The sequence below is a fragment of the Squalius cephalus genome, assembly GCF_949319135.1.
Source record: "Squalius cephalus genome assembly, chromosome: 2".
In the NCBI taxonomy this organism is placed as follows: domain Eukaryota; kingdom Metazoa; phylum Chordata; class Actinopteri; order Cypriniformes; family Leuciscidae; genus Squalius; species Squalius cephalus.
Window position 1 is genome coordinate 50,376,503 of NC_137123.1, and position 16,576 is coordinate 50,393,078.

General features: G+C 35.4%; 1 protein-coding gene across 1 annotated transcript; it reads left to right on the forward strand.

The window, feature by feature from the left end:
• The first annotated feature begins 206 nt into the window (after positions 1 to 206).
• On the forward strand, positions 207 to 15,899 carry kitb (KIT proto-oncogene, receptor tyrosine kinase b). Its single transcript, XM_079864176.1, has 21 exons — positions 207 to 310; positions 2,373 to 2,642; positions 3,101 to 3,385; positions 6,167 to 6,306; positions 6,395 to 6,563; positions 6,808 to 6,994; positions 7,479 to 7,594; positions 7,683 to 7,797; positions 8,216 to 8,400; positions 10,151 to 10,257; positions 10,369 to 10,495; positions 10,990 to 11,094; positions 11,686 to 11,796; positions 12,379 to 12,517; positions 12,633 to 12,694; positions 12,781 to 12,881; positions 13,028 to 13,150; positions 13,511 to 13,622; positions 13,742 to 13,841; positions 14,358 to 14,463; positions 14,545 to 15,899. Exons 1-21 carry the CDS (start codon positions 256 to 258, stop codon positions 14,704 to 14,706), a joined length of 2,877 nt encoding a protein of 958 aa, XP_079720302.1. The 5' UTR covers positions 207 to 255; the 3' UTR covers positions 14,707 to 15,899.
• Positions 15,900 to 16,576: the final 677 nt, after the last annotated feature.

Sequence of the window (16,576 nt, forward strand, 5' to 3'; positions counted from 1 at the left end):
CTGATTATCCCCCTTGACAGCAGTGAATAGTTAATAGTGAAACTAAATAATACACTAATGCCTATTGAATTAAGCAATAAAAAATATAGCTACTAGTAATAGAAATATATACTTTAAGGGATTAAATGTTAAAATGGCTTGCCATACAGAGTGAGGGGAGAGAGAGAGAAAGAGAGAAAGAGAGAGGCACTTGAAGACGCACAGTCAGTTGTGGATCAGTCATACTAATGTACGGACACACGTACAATAGACAGAATGGATCACGCTTGGTTTCTACCCACAGTTCTGCTTTTATTCGCCTTACCTGGAGGTAAGAACTTACATTTTTAGTTAAGATATAAAATGGCGTTTTATTAGCCGTTTTTTCCCCCCAAATATGTTGCATTTTTCCCCAGAAAAATGTTGGCTCCGCAATTCCTATTTGTATGAGTTAATTATGAGCAGATGATTAGGCTGATATCCAGGGAATTATCCAATTGTTTTGATAACAGATGCAGATGATGACCGTTAAGAGTTATGTTTTTGTCCATCTGTTAATGTAGCCTACTCTCGATAGTTACAGTTGCGCGCTATCAATTTAATTATTGATTTATTTAGGCCGTCTAGATAGCTATTGATTAATTTCAGTTATTATGTCAAGTTAACTCTCATACAGGGTGAATCTCATGTGCTGTGTCAATAATTAATTAGCGTGTAATTAGAGTCGCGTAATTGAAATAAAGTAGCGCAAAAGCAATCGGTTACTAATAAAACTACTGTCAACATAATGACCACATCAACTACCGAGTTATTAAGTTACAGGCATTGTGACAAACTGTTCTCAACTAACGGTCGGTTTGCTCTTTCCTGGTCGAGATTATCTGATAGATTATAGCTGCTAGCAACAGGTGCCGTCCGAGAAGAAGGTTCACAGGTGTCTCGTGTTTTTACATAGGCTATAGGTGAGAGACAGCGAGACATAGACGTAGGCCTACAACTGTTATTGTCTGTGGACATGTGTGCATATTTCTATTGCATATTTTTATATTACTTTTAACTCAGTCCCCTTTTTCAGTAATAGGCTAATTTCCTCAGGCTGCCAACCTAATAACACCTGTAAAAAATAACATTCATTGTCATTAGGACACTTAGCCTATTAGCCTATTATAGGTCTATTACTCAGAAAACATGCCCAAACCATTTAAGAATCTTCAGAATGGCGTGCATGTTACGTTGCTTTGATAAATTCTGTTAGCCTTGTCTTCTGGTTTGTTGTCATAGTCGCATTGTGTGTGTGTGTGTGTGTGTGTGTGTGTGTGTGGGTCGCGCGTTGCGCGAGTGATTAATGTTCTAATCTAGCGGGAAAGCTTCGTATCTTCGGCTATCCTGAGAAAATGGCATACCTTAGTCACTAATGCACCCCGTACTTGTTTCGTATAACGTTTGATTCATCTGGACAGTAAATCATCATGAGTAACAGATTAGTCATCGTGTTGCGGATAATGAGAAGGCAGAGCTTAATTGTTTAAATGCGAGGGCATCAAAAAATTAGAATGTTATAGAGATGCCTATACCTCAAAAATGTATAAAGATTAAATTAATTAAATATTTTCAATTCTTTTTTTCATTTATTGCTTGCATAAAGAAAACGCCTATTTTTATTTTAAGCAAAAATCATTCTCACTCTGAAATTCAAAATATTATTTACAATGTAGGTCTCATTCTTTGTTGACATAAATTACCATTTAAAGTTTGAGGTAAGATTTTTCAGTGAGATTTTGTTTTTAAAGAAATTAATACTTTTATTCAGCAATCACACAATAAATTGTTCAAAAGTGCCAGCAAAGACATTTGTAATACTACATAAGATTTTTATCTCAAATAAATGCTGTTCTTTAAAACTTTTTTTTTGATCAAATAAATACAGACTTGGTGAGCATGAGGCTTCTTTCATTAAAAAATAAACTTTTGAACCATAGTGTAAATTAGAAAAAAAATTAGTATTTTTTTTTTTATATATAATAAAGTTACTGCACAGAAAAATGTGTCCATAATTGACATAAAAAACATGTATTACAATATATGTTAATAATCTAAACATTTACTTAATGCTAAATATAATTTCTTCTCTCTTAGTTTGTTTTTTCATGGCACTTATTGAGATGCAGGAGTTTTTGTCATAATGAAAATGTTCAGAGCAGACACATCAGCTGCGGGTTTAAGCTTTTAAAGAATTATCACAGTGCACCATGTCTACCATAAAGACCTTCTCACCTTCCTAAGGTTTGTTGACTGTCAACAAAGTGATGCATTAACTGATTGCAGGATGTTGCCGTTGATTAGACCTGACTTGGTATGCGCAGTGAATATATTGATGTGTGTTTGTATTCCAGGATGGTTTAAACCTGTTATCACTCCCGATGCCCCTCATCTGGTGATACTTAAAGGTGGACAACTGGAACTCCGTTGTCATGACGATGCAGAGGCAAGCATGGGCATGGTACAATGGCTGCGGGAAAAAGGTCGGAAAATCGATGGAGAGCTAAAGGAAGACGGAGACAGTGTCATCTTCCTCACCTCCACACAGATACAGCATATGGGCCGTTACACCTGTGAGAACACACAAACGAGAGAGAACAGCTCTATCTATGTCTACGTGAAAGGTCTGAATATGCGTGTTTACACAGTTCTCTTTGATTCTGAGGGGTGTATTTGTTCTTTTGGCCTCAATTCCCACACTTCGCTGTTGAAGGAGTATTAAAACTTGAATAGGTCTTTTGTAAAAGCACAAATGCATGTCCTTAAGCTGTGTACTCAAACCCCACCTTAGTGTGGATGTGGTTTAATATCTTTTAATTGTATTATTGTTAACTGTCATTGAATGATGTAGGTATTTGAACAGCCGAATTGTGTGATAAACCTCTTGCACACATTCATTTTTTTTTAAAAACTATTTCCTCATAGACAAGTCCTTCCAGTGTTTAATGTAACGCCCCTTGTTTTGCATGCACATTTTTTTTCCACATTTCTTCCTTATGTTCTCTTTTGTTTTGCATGTCTTTTGTTCCCTTTCTCATCACTCTCTATGTTTTCTACCTAAAATGTCTCACTTTTTTGGCAGATTTGAGGAACGCTTTTGTGCAGTCCATGGTGAATGGACTTCTGGTGAGGGAAGGAGGGGATTGCACTATTCCTTGTTTAGTAACAGATCCAGCTGTCAATCACCTGTCCCTGTTGACCTGTGCTGGCACAGCCTTACCAGCTGGCCTCACCTACATCACACACCCTCAGAGAGGGATCACCATAAGAAACGTCTCCAAAGCCTTTGATGGCTGCTACGTTTGTGCCGGGCAGATGGATGATAAACCTGTGAAATCAAGCCATTATAACTTGGATGTGCGGCCAGGTGCGTATATGTGTGTGTTAGAGCAGTGGTTCTTAAAGGGATAGTTTTCATTTAATCACCCAAATTATTCTAAATCTGTCATGCATTTATTTTTTCCCTGTGGAACAGGAAGATTATATTCTGAAAATCTATCTTTTTTTGTCCATAAAATGAAAGTGAATGGAGCTCAGTGTTATAGTAAGGCCGGGACACACCAAGCCGATTGGCGGCCGGGCAATGTCGGGCCATTTTTGAGCATCCGTCGGCTTAGTTTTTTCGTTGTGTTCCGCACCGTCAGTGTTTAGGGTAACTCATTGTAAGTAACTTGAGTTACTAAATCAGATTACTTTTTTCAAGTAACAAGTAAAGTAATGCATTACTTTTAAATTTACAACAAAATATCTGAGTTAATTTTTCAAATAAGTAACGCAAGTTGTTTATATGTTGAGAGGAATTGTAACAGGCATTGTGTTCTCTGTGTAAACATGATGGTTATTGTAGTTTTAGAATAAACGTAAGCTTGCATTTACTCATCCTAGTTGCAAAAAAATAAATAAATAGGTTTAGTATTACCCAAAATTAATAAAAAACAGTGAAATGCAATCTCAGAATATTACGCAAACCTGCAAAAATTAAATATATTAAATTACACAAATATACTTTATGTATTTAATCTCACTTTAATAACCAATGTTACTGCTGACATTCAATTATCCACTTATATGCTTGACAATAAACAAAAAGGATTTTAGATAAACAACACATTTGTGTTTCATTTTTAAAAACATTTTATTGGTGAAGTAAGTGTTGAACATTTTTCTGCTGCTATTCTTCTTCAATTCAGAATGGCAGAACAGCTGAAAAGTGTTTTTGAACTGCGCCCTCTACTGTACAGGCGTGAATTTGTATTTCTTTCAGCCTGAGGCTTATTCAGTTCACTTTTGGTGTGAAAGGGCCATTACATTTGCCAAAAATAGAGCTTTTTTTTATTGTTATTAAAAAACAAACAAGTAAGCCCAGCCCAGGTTAGAAAAAAATAACGGAAAAGTAATGTAACGCATTACTGTCCATAAAAAGTAACTAAGTAACGCAAGTAGTTACTTTTTTAGCGAGTAACTCAATATTGTAATACATTACTTTTAAAAGTAACTTTCCCCAACACTGCACACCGTTGGCTCTAGTCGGACACTGTCTGGGTTTTTTGGGCCGATTCAGCAGGTTGATTGGCCGTCGGTGAGAGAGAGAACTCTGATTGGCTGTTCAGCTTAGCGAACGAGTCAGTGCACGAGCGTTCCAGGCAACCTGTAACCCGTGTTTTTCCAACTCGTAACTGGGAGTACATCGATCTAGTACGAGTTCACGGGTGGGAAGTCACGGGTTTGACTGCCGTTCCAGTGCACTTTCACGGGTATAAGGTTGGAAAAACACGGGTTACAGGTTGCCTGGAACGCTACAAAGTCGTGAGTCGTGGTTTGAAGTCGTGATTTACGTGCTCAAAAACCTGCCTGGAACAGCGCAGTGATGAAAGCGAGCAAAGAAGTCAAGACGGTACAGACAGAAGGCTGTTATAATTTTACGCCATCTTACCTGAGCATTCAAATGCACAAATATTTTCATAATAACATAATCCGACTAAATTGAAGAAAGTGATCAGTGTGATTGATATTCAAAATGGTAAGAAAGCGCTGCTTTGTTGACGGTTTGTAATTGTATATCTGCAGTCCTAGTTTCGGTTTCCAATCTTTGATGTCCGCTTGGTGTAGCTGTAGACCCCATTGACTTTCTTTGTATGGATACCAAAACATACCAAAAACATTCATTAAAATATCTTCTTTGTATGGAAAAAACATTCATTAAAATATCTTCTTTTGTGTTCCACAGAAGAAGGAAAGTCATATATGTTTGAAATGGTGTGAGTGTAAGCAAACGATGATAGGATTTTTGTTTTTAGGTGAACTATCCCTTTAACTAGTTTTGTTTGTTGATTTTACATTGGACATCAAAAAGCGACCAATTAAAGTACTAAAATTGTTTATTGTACAAAAGTAAACAAAAATGTGGGAAATATGGGAAATGTTTTCTCTCTTCTATATTATGCTTATCTAATTAGTCATGATTATATGATTATGTGCCTTTTTCACTTTGCAACTCACTATTTGAGAACCACTTTGTTAGATGGAAAGAGTTAGTGAGAGTTGATAAAGAGAATGATACCATACGCAAATTTACTTTCAGCAGTGGACACAAAGTTTGGAATAATTAAGTTTTTTTTAAAATGTTTTTGAAAGAAGTCTTAAATGCTCACCAAGTCTACATTTGTTTAATATAAAATACAGTAAAACAGTAATATTTGAAAATATTAAATAAATAAATAAATAATATTATTAAATATTTTTAAAATGTAATTTATTCCTGTGATGTACAGCTGAATTTTATGAAAAGCAGATATCATTCTAATATGCAAGATTTTTGAATAAGAAATAAATAAATAAAAATTCAGCAAGAACACATAAAATTGATCAAAAGTGACAGTAAAGACATTTATAATGTTACAAAGGATTTCTATTTCAAAGAAATGCTGTTCATTGAGCATTCTATTCTTCAAAGAATAGAAAATTATATAAAACAAATATAAATAAAACCAGTTATATATTATATCTCACAATATTACTGTTTTACTGTATTTTTGATCAAATACACTAGCTGACAGTAGTGTATCATTGCCATATTATATCATTACATATATCTCAATATATCTTTGCCTATATGCTTTATTGCATATTTATTGTTTTTGTGATACAGTCCCGGAGACAGCGCCAGTGATCAACCTATCCAGAATGGAAAATGTGATTCTGATCCAGGATCAGAACTTTGATCTCACCTGTAGCAGCATCAACATCAACCATGATTTCTACCTGAACTGGAGCATCCCTTCGGAATCGGTTAGATCCACACACCTGTTGCATATCTTAGATTGCTTACTGTAAGCGCAGTACCTAACCTGGACTAATGTTGTCAATAATGATTTAGACAGCAAAGGAAACAACTAAATCTAACGTCCTGCCTGGTTCTCGAGGATATCTGCGCATAGCAACACTGAAGTTCTTTTCTGTGAAGATGAATGACTCAGGAGTCTATCAATGTAATGCGAAGAATGAGAAGGGTGTCTCCATGGCAACTGTCAATCTGGAGGTTTACGGTAAGATATGTGAGATTAAGCTGTATCTTCTAAATAATATTGACTTTAACCAGAGAGCAAGAAGGCCAATACTTGTAGTAACACGAAAGGGCTTAATTGTAACACTCAATAGAAGTCTTGCCTTTAAGTTGATAGATGCATGGGTTTTACTTCAACCATGCATCTTTAAACCTTGGCCTTTTCAGCAAAAGACACGTCCCTGGCTAAACAACGGAACATCTGTTTATGTGTGTATTTGTGGCAGAGCGTGGTTTCATTAACCTTACGGAGGGAGAGGACAGTGTGGTGGAGGTGCGAGAGGGAGAGAGTCTGACCCTCAGCGTGGAGATGACTTCATACCCCAAACCCTCTGAAATCTACTGGTCGTATAACAACCAACAGCTCAAAAACACATCCGAGCACGTCATTACACTACACAACCAGCAGTACAGGTACACACACCTGCACATATACACACACAGTCAATTCTGTGGTAACTCCACCAGTGTTTTTATACACAAAAGTTTGATCCTATCTTATTGCCACTGGTTCTTTAAAGCTGGTATATTATATATTTTTAAAACAACTTCTGAAGTGACTCAATAAATTAATAATTGACCAAACTCTTGGAAATATTTGAAAATGTTCCAACAAAAAGTAAATAACTTTTTACGCTTGTAGGAAATAGGATAATTTTATCTCCAAATATTAATAAAATGTGTGTTATTTGTATAAACTATAAAATAAAACTTTTTGTTTGAACTACTAAAATATGCACTTTGTCTTATACAATTAACCACAATTTAAAAAAAGTTCATGTCCAATTGTTAACTACGTGTATCCGTTAGTTTTACAATTAGCATTAGTGACCTAATTTCAAACATTTATATGTGAAAATTTAACAGACATTGAGTGTCGTTCGTCTGAATTTTGCAGGTTCATCAGTGAACTGAGGCTGGTTCGAATTCATGGATCAGAGGGCGGGATCTACACTTTCTCAGCCAATCACAAATATGCATCTGTCAATCAGTCATTCACAGTCCATGTTATGTGTGAGTTCAGAGGATTGAGAGGATTTTAGCTTTCACATTTGCCAGATTATTAGAGTCTTTATATAAATACAGTAAATCTCTCATTCAGGTAAACCAGTGATAGTTTCCCAGGAGGGGCCGGTTGATGGACAGGTGCGGTGTGTTGCTTCAGGATATCCTGTCCCCAAAATATCTTGGTATTACTGCGAGCCGCCACATACACGGTATGACTCACTCACAGGCTAATATAAGCCACTCACACTCACAACCATGTTAATAGCACATATGCTAACACTTTATGTTGATGGTCCATTTTAGACATTCTACTATCTATAAGTAATTATCTACATGTCAATCTGCTCTCATTAGATTATTAGTGGACTACTACAGTCTACTAATACTCTAATGAGAATTAGTTGACATGTAGTTGCAAAGTCACTTATAGTTAATAATAAATATAGTGTAACCACATGCATCTCTAACTTATGTTATGTAAGTAGTAAACAAACTATTGAGATTGCAGTGTCAAAAAGCCATTTAGAATGGAAAAGTGTTTCTTAGATGATAAATTGTGGTAAATAACGTTATATAGATATAATAGCTGTTTGTCATATTCTTTTGGCTCTTTATATTCTCTGACAGGTGCTCCCTTCTGTTGAATGCGACGCAGGCCGATGAAGAAGTTGCTGTTGTAACAGTGTCAGGGTCAGAGTTTGGACGAAGCGAGGTGGAAAGTCGACTTAATATCAGCAAAGGAAAATTTCACACCCTTGAGTGTGTGGCAAAAACCCAGAGCGAGCATGCCTACACCCTCTTTTCCATCAGCGGTGAGATTCATTCATGTTTATCTAAATGAGGATATTCCTATTGCTTATATAAAGCTAATCACAAATATAGCAGTAAACAGCAATTATCAAGGTCCAAAAAGATAATACATGTTGTATAATACAATGCAGTTGTTACAGCAGTGTCAATGTGGCATAGCCGTTCAATCTTAAGGCCAGAGAGAAGAAGCTTTCTACAGACTGTCCTTTACCCAAACCCTAATGCTGCTTTCAGCTGCTGTTTACAAGTTCAGAAATCATAATTACAATGTGATGTGTGTTCAAGTGATTTTAGTAGGAAAAAATGGAGGCAATTTCATATTTATTTTCCTGTTTTTTTCACTTACTGTTAAGACAGAAAGCTTTTTTCACACTAATGCAACAAAATGAAAAGCAAAGGAAGCGCATTAGGTCTGTAATAGATGCTTTATCTTGGTATTTTATTATGACATAGAGAATGGTGGGAAATGCAGTTTGGTCACACATGACTGTGACCTAAAAAAAACAAACAAACAAAAACCAAAGTAGTGTTTTATCAGATTTAAAATTAAAAAAAAAAGAAAGAAAGAAATTAATACTTTTATTCAGCAAGGATGCATTAAATGAATCAAAACTGACAGTAATAATCATTTATTTCACTTTCTATTAATCAAAGAACCCTGAAAATAATAGGAAATATTTTTATAGCAGCAAATCAGCATATTAGATTGATTTCTGAAGGGTCAAGTAATTGCCATCACAGAAATACATTTCAATTTAAAATATATTAAAATAGAATCAAATATTTAGATACCAGATATAGAATTAATCAGATATTTTTTAAACTGTAATATTATTTTTTACAAAATTACTGTCTTTTTATCTTTATTTTTAATGCAGACTTGGTGAGAATAATAGAAAACATAAAAACATAAGCTATAGTGTATGTACTGTATATTAAATTATACAGTCAACATTTAAAATTAAACTTTAATTACCTAATTTATTTTTTTTACTTTCAAGGACATCCCCTAAATGGAGGTTTTGTCAGATTAAACTAACTTAATTTAGTTTATTAGCCCTTAGCTAATTATTAGCTAATTTCTCCAGACACAACAAACAGTTGTGGGCAATTCATTACATTTAATATACAATTAAACTTTATTTACCGAATTTATTAATTATTTTTTACCTTCAATGATATCAAATAGAGGCTTTGTCAGAATAAGTTAACTGAATTTAGCTCTCATAGCTAATTATCAGCTAATTTCCCCCCCCACACACACGCCAAAACAAACGTTCTATTTTGGTTGAGGTGGGCCATTCTTGCCATTTAGTGTTATTGAGATCAGTAGAGAGACACAAACCCGTTCACACCCAAACACACACACACACACACACACACACACACACACACACACACACACACACACACACACACACACACACACACACACACACACACACACACACACACACACACACACACACACACACACACACACGGCTGTTAACAGATAATCCCTGAATGTTCTCAGACACACACTGAGCTTGTTGACAGATACGAGGGATTATTATTTTGTGCAGCGTGTGCACATTAGGATTTGATACTGATGCTAAGCTCTTAAAATCCTCTGAATAACAGATTTAAAACACTCACCTTATTAATATAGTACTGCGAATTAAGAAGTATTATTGTTTAAATGCAGATGTGGTGTTTATATTTGTGAGTGTGTATATTCATGGATGTGTGGGCATGCGTTTCTCTCCCCAGAGAGAACTGTGCCCCATAAACTCTTCACACCTCTGTTGTCTGGTGTCGTCTCCACTGCTGTTCTGCTTAGCTTACTTGTGGTGGTTCTGCTCTTCAAATACATGCAGGTACACAACACTCACACTACACACTATGACATAACTTCAATTGTTAGCAATAATTCTGGTTTTATTTATTTCACTTTTATTTCCTGCTTACCATTTTGTACACTGCCATAGAAACCCAAATATGAGATCCATTGGAAGGTGATCGACAGTTTTGATGGCAACAATTACACCTACATAGACCCGACGCAGCTGCCTTATGACTCCAAATGGGAGTTTCCACGGGAAAGACTCCGCTTTGGTAAAGGCATTTACATTACACATAAATCTCAACGTTATGATTACACAATACCTCATTACTTAATCTGACTAAAAGTGTGTATCATACATATAGGATTCTTCGGTGAATAGAAAGAACATATATATATATATATATATATAAATCAGCATATTAGAGAACATTCCGCTTCGCCATCACAGGAATAAATTACATTTTACATTATATTAAAACAGAAAATATTTATTTTAAATTGTAATAATATTTCACAATATTACTGTTTATACTGTATTTTTTATCAAATAAATGCAGCCTTAGTGAGGATAAGAGACTAAAATATATTTTTTAAAAAATACACCACAAAAATATACCACAAACTTTTTAACAGTAATACTTAGAAGTCCTATAATACTACATAACTATAATAATCATCTAGTCGAGTGCTTATTAAAATGGTATAAATTTGAACATAATAATGGCAAATAAGAGCTAAATGTTTGTTGTTTGTCATGATAAAGGTAGAATCCTTGGCTCTGGAGCGTTTGGTAAAGTGGTGGCAGCTACGGCATATGGGCTCCTATCAGCTGACACAGTGACCACTGTTGCTGTAAAAATGCTAAAACGTGAGTATATGTCTGGATGTATGACTTAACGTGTGTAAAGTACACTTCCCTGGATGTATGACTTAACGTGTGTAAAGTACACTGCCCGGCCAAAAAGTTACTTTCTGGATTCATAAAGCAAATGCTTAAGAGTCTATGATTATTTCAGTGATATTATGTTTCAGAAATATTATGTTTCTAGCATGTAGCAAGTCTTTGGGATGTGCTGGAGTAGACTTTACAGAGTGCTTGACTCTTGCATTGTCAAAACAAGATCTTGACCAATAATTGATGCACCTCTTGATGGAAATAAATGTTGTGATGTTATTTCCATCAAGAGGTGCATCAATTAAGGTTAGAAGAACTATTAGCAAACATATAGCATGCTAGAAACATAATAATCACTGCAATAATAATCCAATCATAAACTATCCAATCATAAACCTGATCATAGACAATCATAGACATTTGCCTAATTTTTGCTGGACAGTATATGTTTATAAAGACTCCAGTCATTGGTTTTCAAAACCTTTAATGTCTATATAACGTATCTTTGTATGTGTGTGTGTGTGTGTGTGCACATGTGTGTGTATCTGTGGATTTTTCCCAAAGCGAGCGCTCACTCCACTGAAAAAGAGGCTCTAATGTCAGAGTTGAAAGTTCTGAGCTACATTGGCAACCATATGAACATTGTCAACTTGCTTGGCGCCTGTACAGTAGGAGGTACGTGATTAATATTGATTCAATCACGTTAACAGTGGTGACAGGTTAAAGAAAGATACCTATAAGTTTATTATAAGATATATTGTATGTTCCTAATGTCATTCCAATCCCATATTGTTTTCTTTCTTCTGGTTGAAACACAACAGGAGATGTTAGTAAATTACTGTACTTTTCCAAATAAGGAAAGTGGAAGTGGGTTTATTCTGCACCACAAAAGTAGAAAACAGTAGTATTTGTCTCTCGAAATTATGGTCTGTTCTTCACACAAATTTTTTGTATAGCCTTTTATAGGGTAATATTGTAGAGCTTTGTATATAGCTTATTGTATAGGCTTCATAAGACTTGGACTATATCACACATTTATGGTGCCTTTTGTCATACTTAGAGCTTACCAAATTATCAAAAATGATAGTATGGAAAAGAGCAGTCTAGACATTCTGCCTAAACTTTTGATGTTTAACTGAAAAAAAAGTCACACAATGATATGAGAATGAGATATTTTGGCAAAGTGTAATTTTTTGGGAGACTTTTTCCTTGAGGAGAAATTTGATAATTGTTAAAGTGACACATTTTTTTCAACAGGCCCTACTCTGGTGATCACAGAATACTGTTGCTATGGCGACATGTTGAACTTCCTGAGAAGAAAGCGGGATGCGTTTTTCAGTTCCAAAACAGGCGACGGATATTACAAAAATCTGCTCAGCCAAATACAGCCTTCAAGGTAAGATGTGTGTCTGAGAAGAAATGTGGTGCAACATTTATAAGAGTGTAGATGTCCTTTGTTAGGTTTTTGTAATGTAATACACCATCTATTATATGCATGTGTGCACACACAGAGAGGGCACTGATAATGGTTACGTGCCCATGAGGTCGTATCAGAAGAGATCGAATCAGACGGGTAAGGCCCATCCCAAGAAAATACAGCCACTTTTACCACCAATTTTCATTATTTTACACTTTTCCAATCTGTATCATCTCTCTTAGAATGGTGTGATGATAAAGATGATCTCTCTTTGGATACTGAGGATTTACTCAGCTTCTCATATCAAGTGGCTAAAGGCATGGACTTCCTCACATCCAAAAATGTGAGTGTGTAATTACATTTATTCACCTCTCAAGTTTCAGAGTGAGTTGAACATACAGACTTTGTAATGTTATCTCATTTTCATATACAGTTCTATAGTGAATACATACGTTTTTGACATTTATGTGTGTCGCCATGTATATTTAGTGTATCCACAGAGATCTGGCTGCTAGGAACGTTTTACTGACTCAGGGTCGGGTAGCAAAGATATGTGATTTCGGTCTGGCACGTGACATCACTAGAGACTCCAGCTACGTCCTGAGAGGAAATGTAAGGAAGTGTTGTATAACCGTTACCACACTCACACCAACTGGCAGGCTCTATGTTAATATCCAGCATATTCAGAATTATATTGGAGATTTTATGTAGTAAAAACACCATTGATTTAAAGGGATAGTTCACCCAAAATGATTTACTCGCCCTCATGTTGTTTCAAACCTAATGAAAGTCAGTGGAGTACAAAGCAACATTGGACCCCATTAACATTAAATTAACAAAAAACTGAAAGAAATCTATGTATTCTGGAGAAATCCACACAGGTTTGGAACAACATGAATGTGAGTAAATGACGACCAAAAAAAAAAAATTAAAGCATTGTTCATTATCATGAATGATGTGTTTCCTGTTTAGGCACGTCTACCAGTGAAATGGATGTCCCCAGAGAGCTTGTTTGCTTGCGTGTACACTTTTGAGAGTGACGTCTGGTCCTATGGCATCTTACTGTGGGAGATCTTCTCTCTAGGTCTGTATTAGCTGGTATCAGGCCTATTAAATATCACACATACCCAGAATACATCTCCTAAACCAAGGCCTATAAGTGACTCATTATAAAGGTCTTACGAGGTGAAAATCTGCCTGCAGGTAACACGCCTTATCCGGGGATTCAAGTTGGATCCACATTCTATAAGATGATACAAGATGGATACAGAATGACTGAGCCTGAGTTTGCCCCAATCGAAATGTAAGATAATTATAATTGTCTTTAAACAGCCTGCAGTCAGTATTTTATATTTATGGCGTGCACACTTCCATTCAAAAGTTTTGGGGTGATGAGATTTTTATGCTCACCAATAAACAATAATATTGTGAAATATTATTACAATTTAAATGGAACTGTTTTTTATTTTAAAATATTTTAAAATGTCATTTATTCCTGTGAAGGCAAAGCTTTTTCAGCATCATTACTCCAGTCTTCAGTTGCACATGATCCTTCAGAAATCATTCTGATTTGATGACATTTCTTATTATCAAGGTTGAAAACAGTTGTGCTGCTTAATATTTTTGTGGAAATCATGATGCATTTTTAAGGATTCTTTGTTGGAAGTGTTTGTGGAAGTTTTGTTCTTTTGCAACATTATAAATGATCAATTTAATGCATCCTTGCTGAATATAAATATATATATATATTTTTTTTAATCTTACCCCAAACATTTGTGTGATGTGCATGATAACGATGCTTGTGTGTATGCATTATCAGTTACGAGGTAATGAGATGGTGTTGGAGTGCTGACCCTCTGAAGAGACCAACCTTTAAAAAGCTGGTGGAAAGGACTGAACTCCTGCTGTCGGAAACCACCAAACATGTACGTTCTGACTCAGCTCATCTCAAAAACTGCTGACATTGAACCAGTTTCTTAAGTTAGGTTTGTATTTGTGTCTTGCAGGATTACTTGAATCTCAGCACTAGTGGCAGCTGTGAGGCGTTTGTTCCTCCAGACCTGCAGAGGGCACAACGGCTGAGTTCTGTGGGCAGCTCAACGGCCTCCTCAACTCAACCCCTGTTGCAGGCAACAAATGAAGTTTTTCTGGAACATCAGAGCATATAAATGACATCACATTCTTTGTTTTGCCTCAAAATCATTTTCTCAATGGGTTTGACCTAAAAGCCTTAACCTCCATTTAAATACTGACTTTGTGGCATTTAAGGGCATCTCCTAAGATTACCTGCTCTCTGCTGGCTCAATGCAACTCCATTAGCCTTGTCTTCCATTATATTTGAAATTACTCAACAGACAGCATGTCCAGCTATATACCATATTTTTTCTAAATGCAGCTGGGCTCCATTTTATTGTATTGATTATAGTATTCTGAGTGCATGAGCAGCTACCATGGCCAGGCAAGCATTTAGATATAGAACCTAATGTTACCTCACCAGATAAATGACCAGCTCTACTAATGACATCATCGTGTAGTGAGTGTCTCTGTGATGATGTCGTGTCGTGTATTCTTTTGTCTTTGTGTTTGACTGGGTGAACAACTGCGATTATGTCTTAGTGCAAGTAACAGTAAGGTGGGTAAGTGGTAAAGATGTTAAACCCGAAGTGAATCTTGTTTAATGTGTCTCTATCTGAAGCACTTAATACCAACGAATGGAGGTTCTCGTTCATGCATACAGTTTTTAGCATGTCATTACTCTCAGGTGAGTATTAGAATGCATTATCGATTTGTAATGCTATATTGTATCTATGAGATCCCTCTCTAAACTAAAATCGTCATATTTATTAATGATGAAAAGAAAACTAGGATGTTTACATTTTTTTTTAGTTTGGAATTGAACGTTTGAGCTGTTGAATATGTGCATATATAAATAAAATTGGTTGCAGTGTTAAACTGAGAATCATATTTGAAATGTACATTGTTTGTTGTAATAATTGACTGGGTTCTATTCTTCAAAAGTGGCTAATTTGGCTGGAGTAAACCATAAGTTTTTGTTCTTGAGGCATGCTTTAAAGATGAGAAGCATATCAGGTATCTGCTCATTGCTAATTATTCCAGTAGATCCAAGGTTTATGCTAAATTATTCAGCCAACTAAACCACATTCGAAGGATGGGATGTTGGTTTCAAAAAAAGAATCAAATTCAATGTTTTTGAAGGTTGACTGTGACAAATAACTTGAATTGCTATGAGATTTGACTTTGTAAATATCTGATGTGTGAAGCTATTTTTTCAACTTGTAGAGTTTTATGTCAGAAATAAAAGCAGTAAGGAATGATGTAATGTTTTTATACAGAATAAATGAAAATGAAAAGGAGCCACTGCATGAATTGTGTATTTTTAAAATACAGAAAACGTGTGCAATTCCTTAAAAGTTACAGTTGATGTTAAAATACATTGATGTTTGTTTTAAATATCCAGATTCTAATTTGGAGCAGCTAATCCAATGGTGCGAGTTTGGGGTGGGACTATCCGTTTGTCTGACCAATGACAGACAATAGGAGTATTCAAAAAACCAGTTTGCAATTATTTTGGCAATTCCATTTGGTACCGCATTTTGCAGTATAAATGTCACTTAAAGCAAATCTACATAGACAATATGAATAACATTGTTTGCTTTATTTCAAGATTTAATATTGTGGAGGGAAAATTCTCTTTTTTTTTTTTGGGTAAACCAACAGAGGACAATTCCAACAAATTCAGTCACATTGAAGGTGATATGACCTGGTAACATGGTTTTGGTGCACAGCAATTCAGTATGAACAAAACAATAATAAAAAAAAGGTTATGGTAACATCTTAAGACTTTTACATTTACTCCCTTGATGATTTATTATTTTATCATTCACTCAACTCACTGATTTTCTACTCAGAAATCAGAAGCATTAATCAAATTTCAGGGGCTACAACCAATAACCATCATATTCTGGAAGCACACATTCTTTTGGTTGCATACAGGAATACAAACTGTAAAAAATAAGT

Bases quoted from the DNA above. Each gene is read 5' to 3' on its own strand.
- kitb (XM_079864176.1), top strand. From the start codon at position 256: ATGGATCACGCTTGGTTTCTACCCACAGTTCTGCTTTTATTCGCCTTA. The intron at 10,258-10,368 runs GTACACAACACT...ACACTGCCATAG, and splicing joins TGCTCTTCAAATACATGCAG to AAACCCAAATATGAGATCCA. The intron at 12,518-12,632 runs GTAAGATGTGTG...GTGCACACACAG, and splicing joins AGCCAAATACAGCCTTCAAG to AGAGGGCACTGATAATGGTT.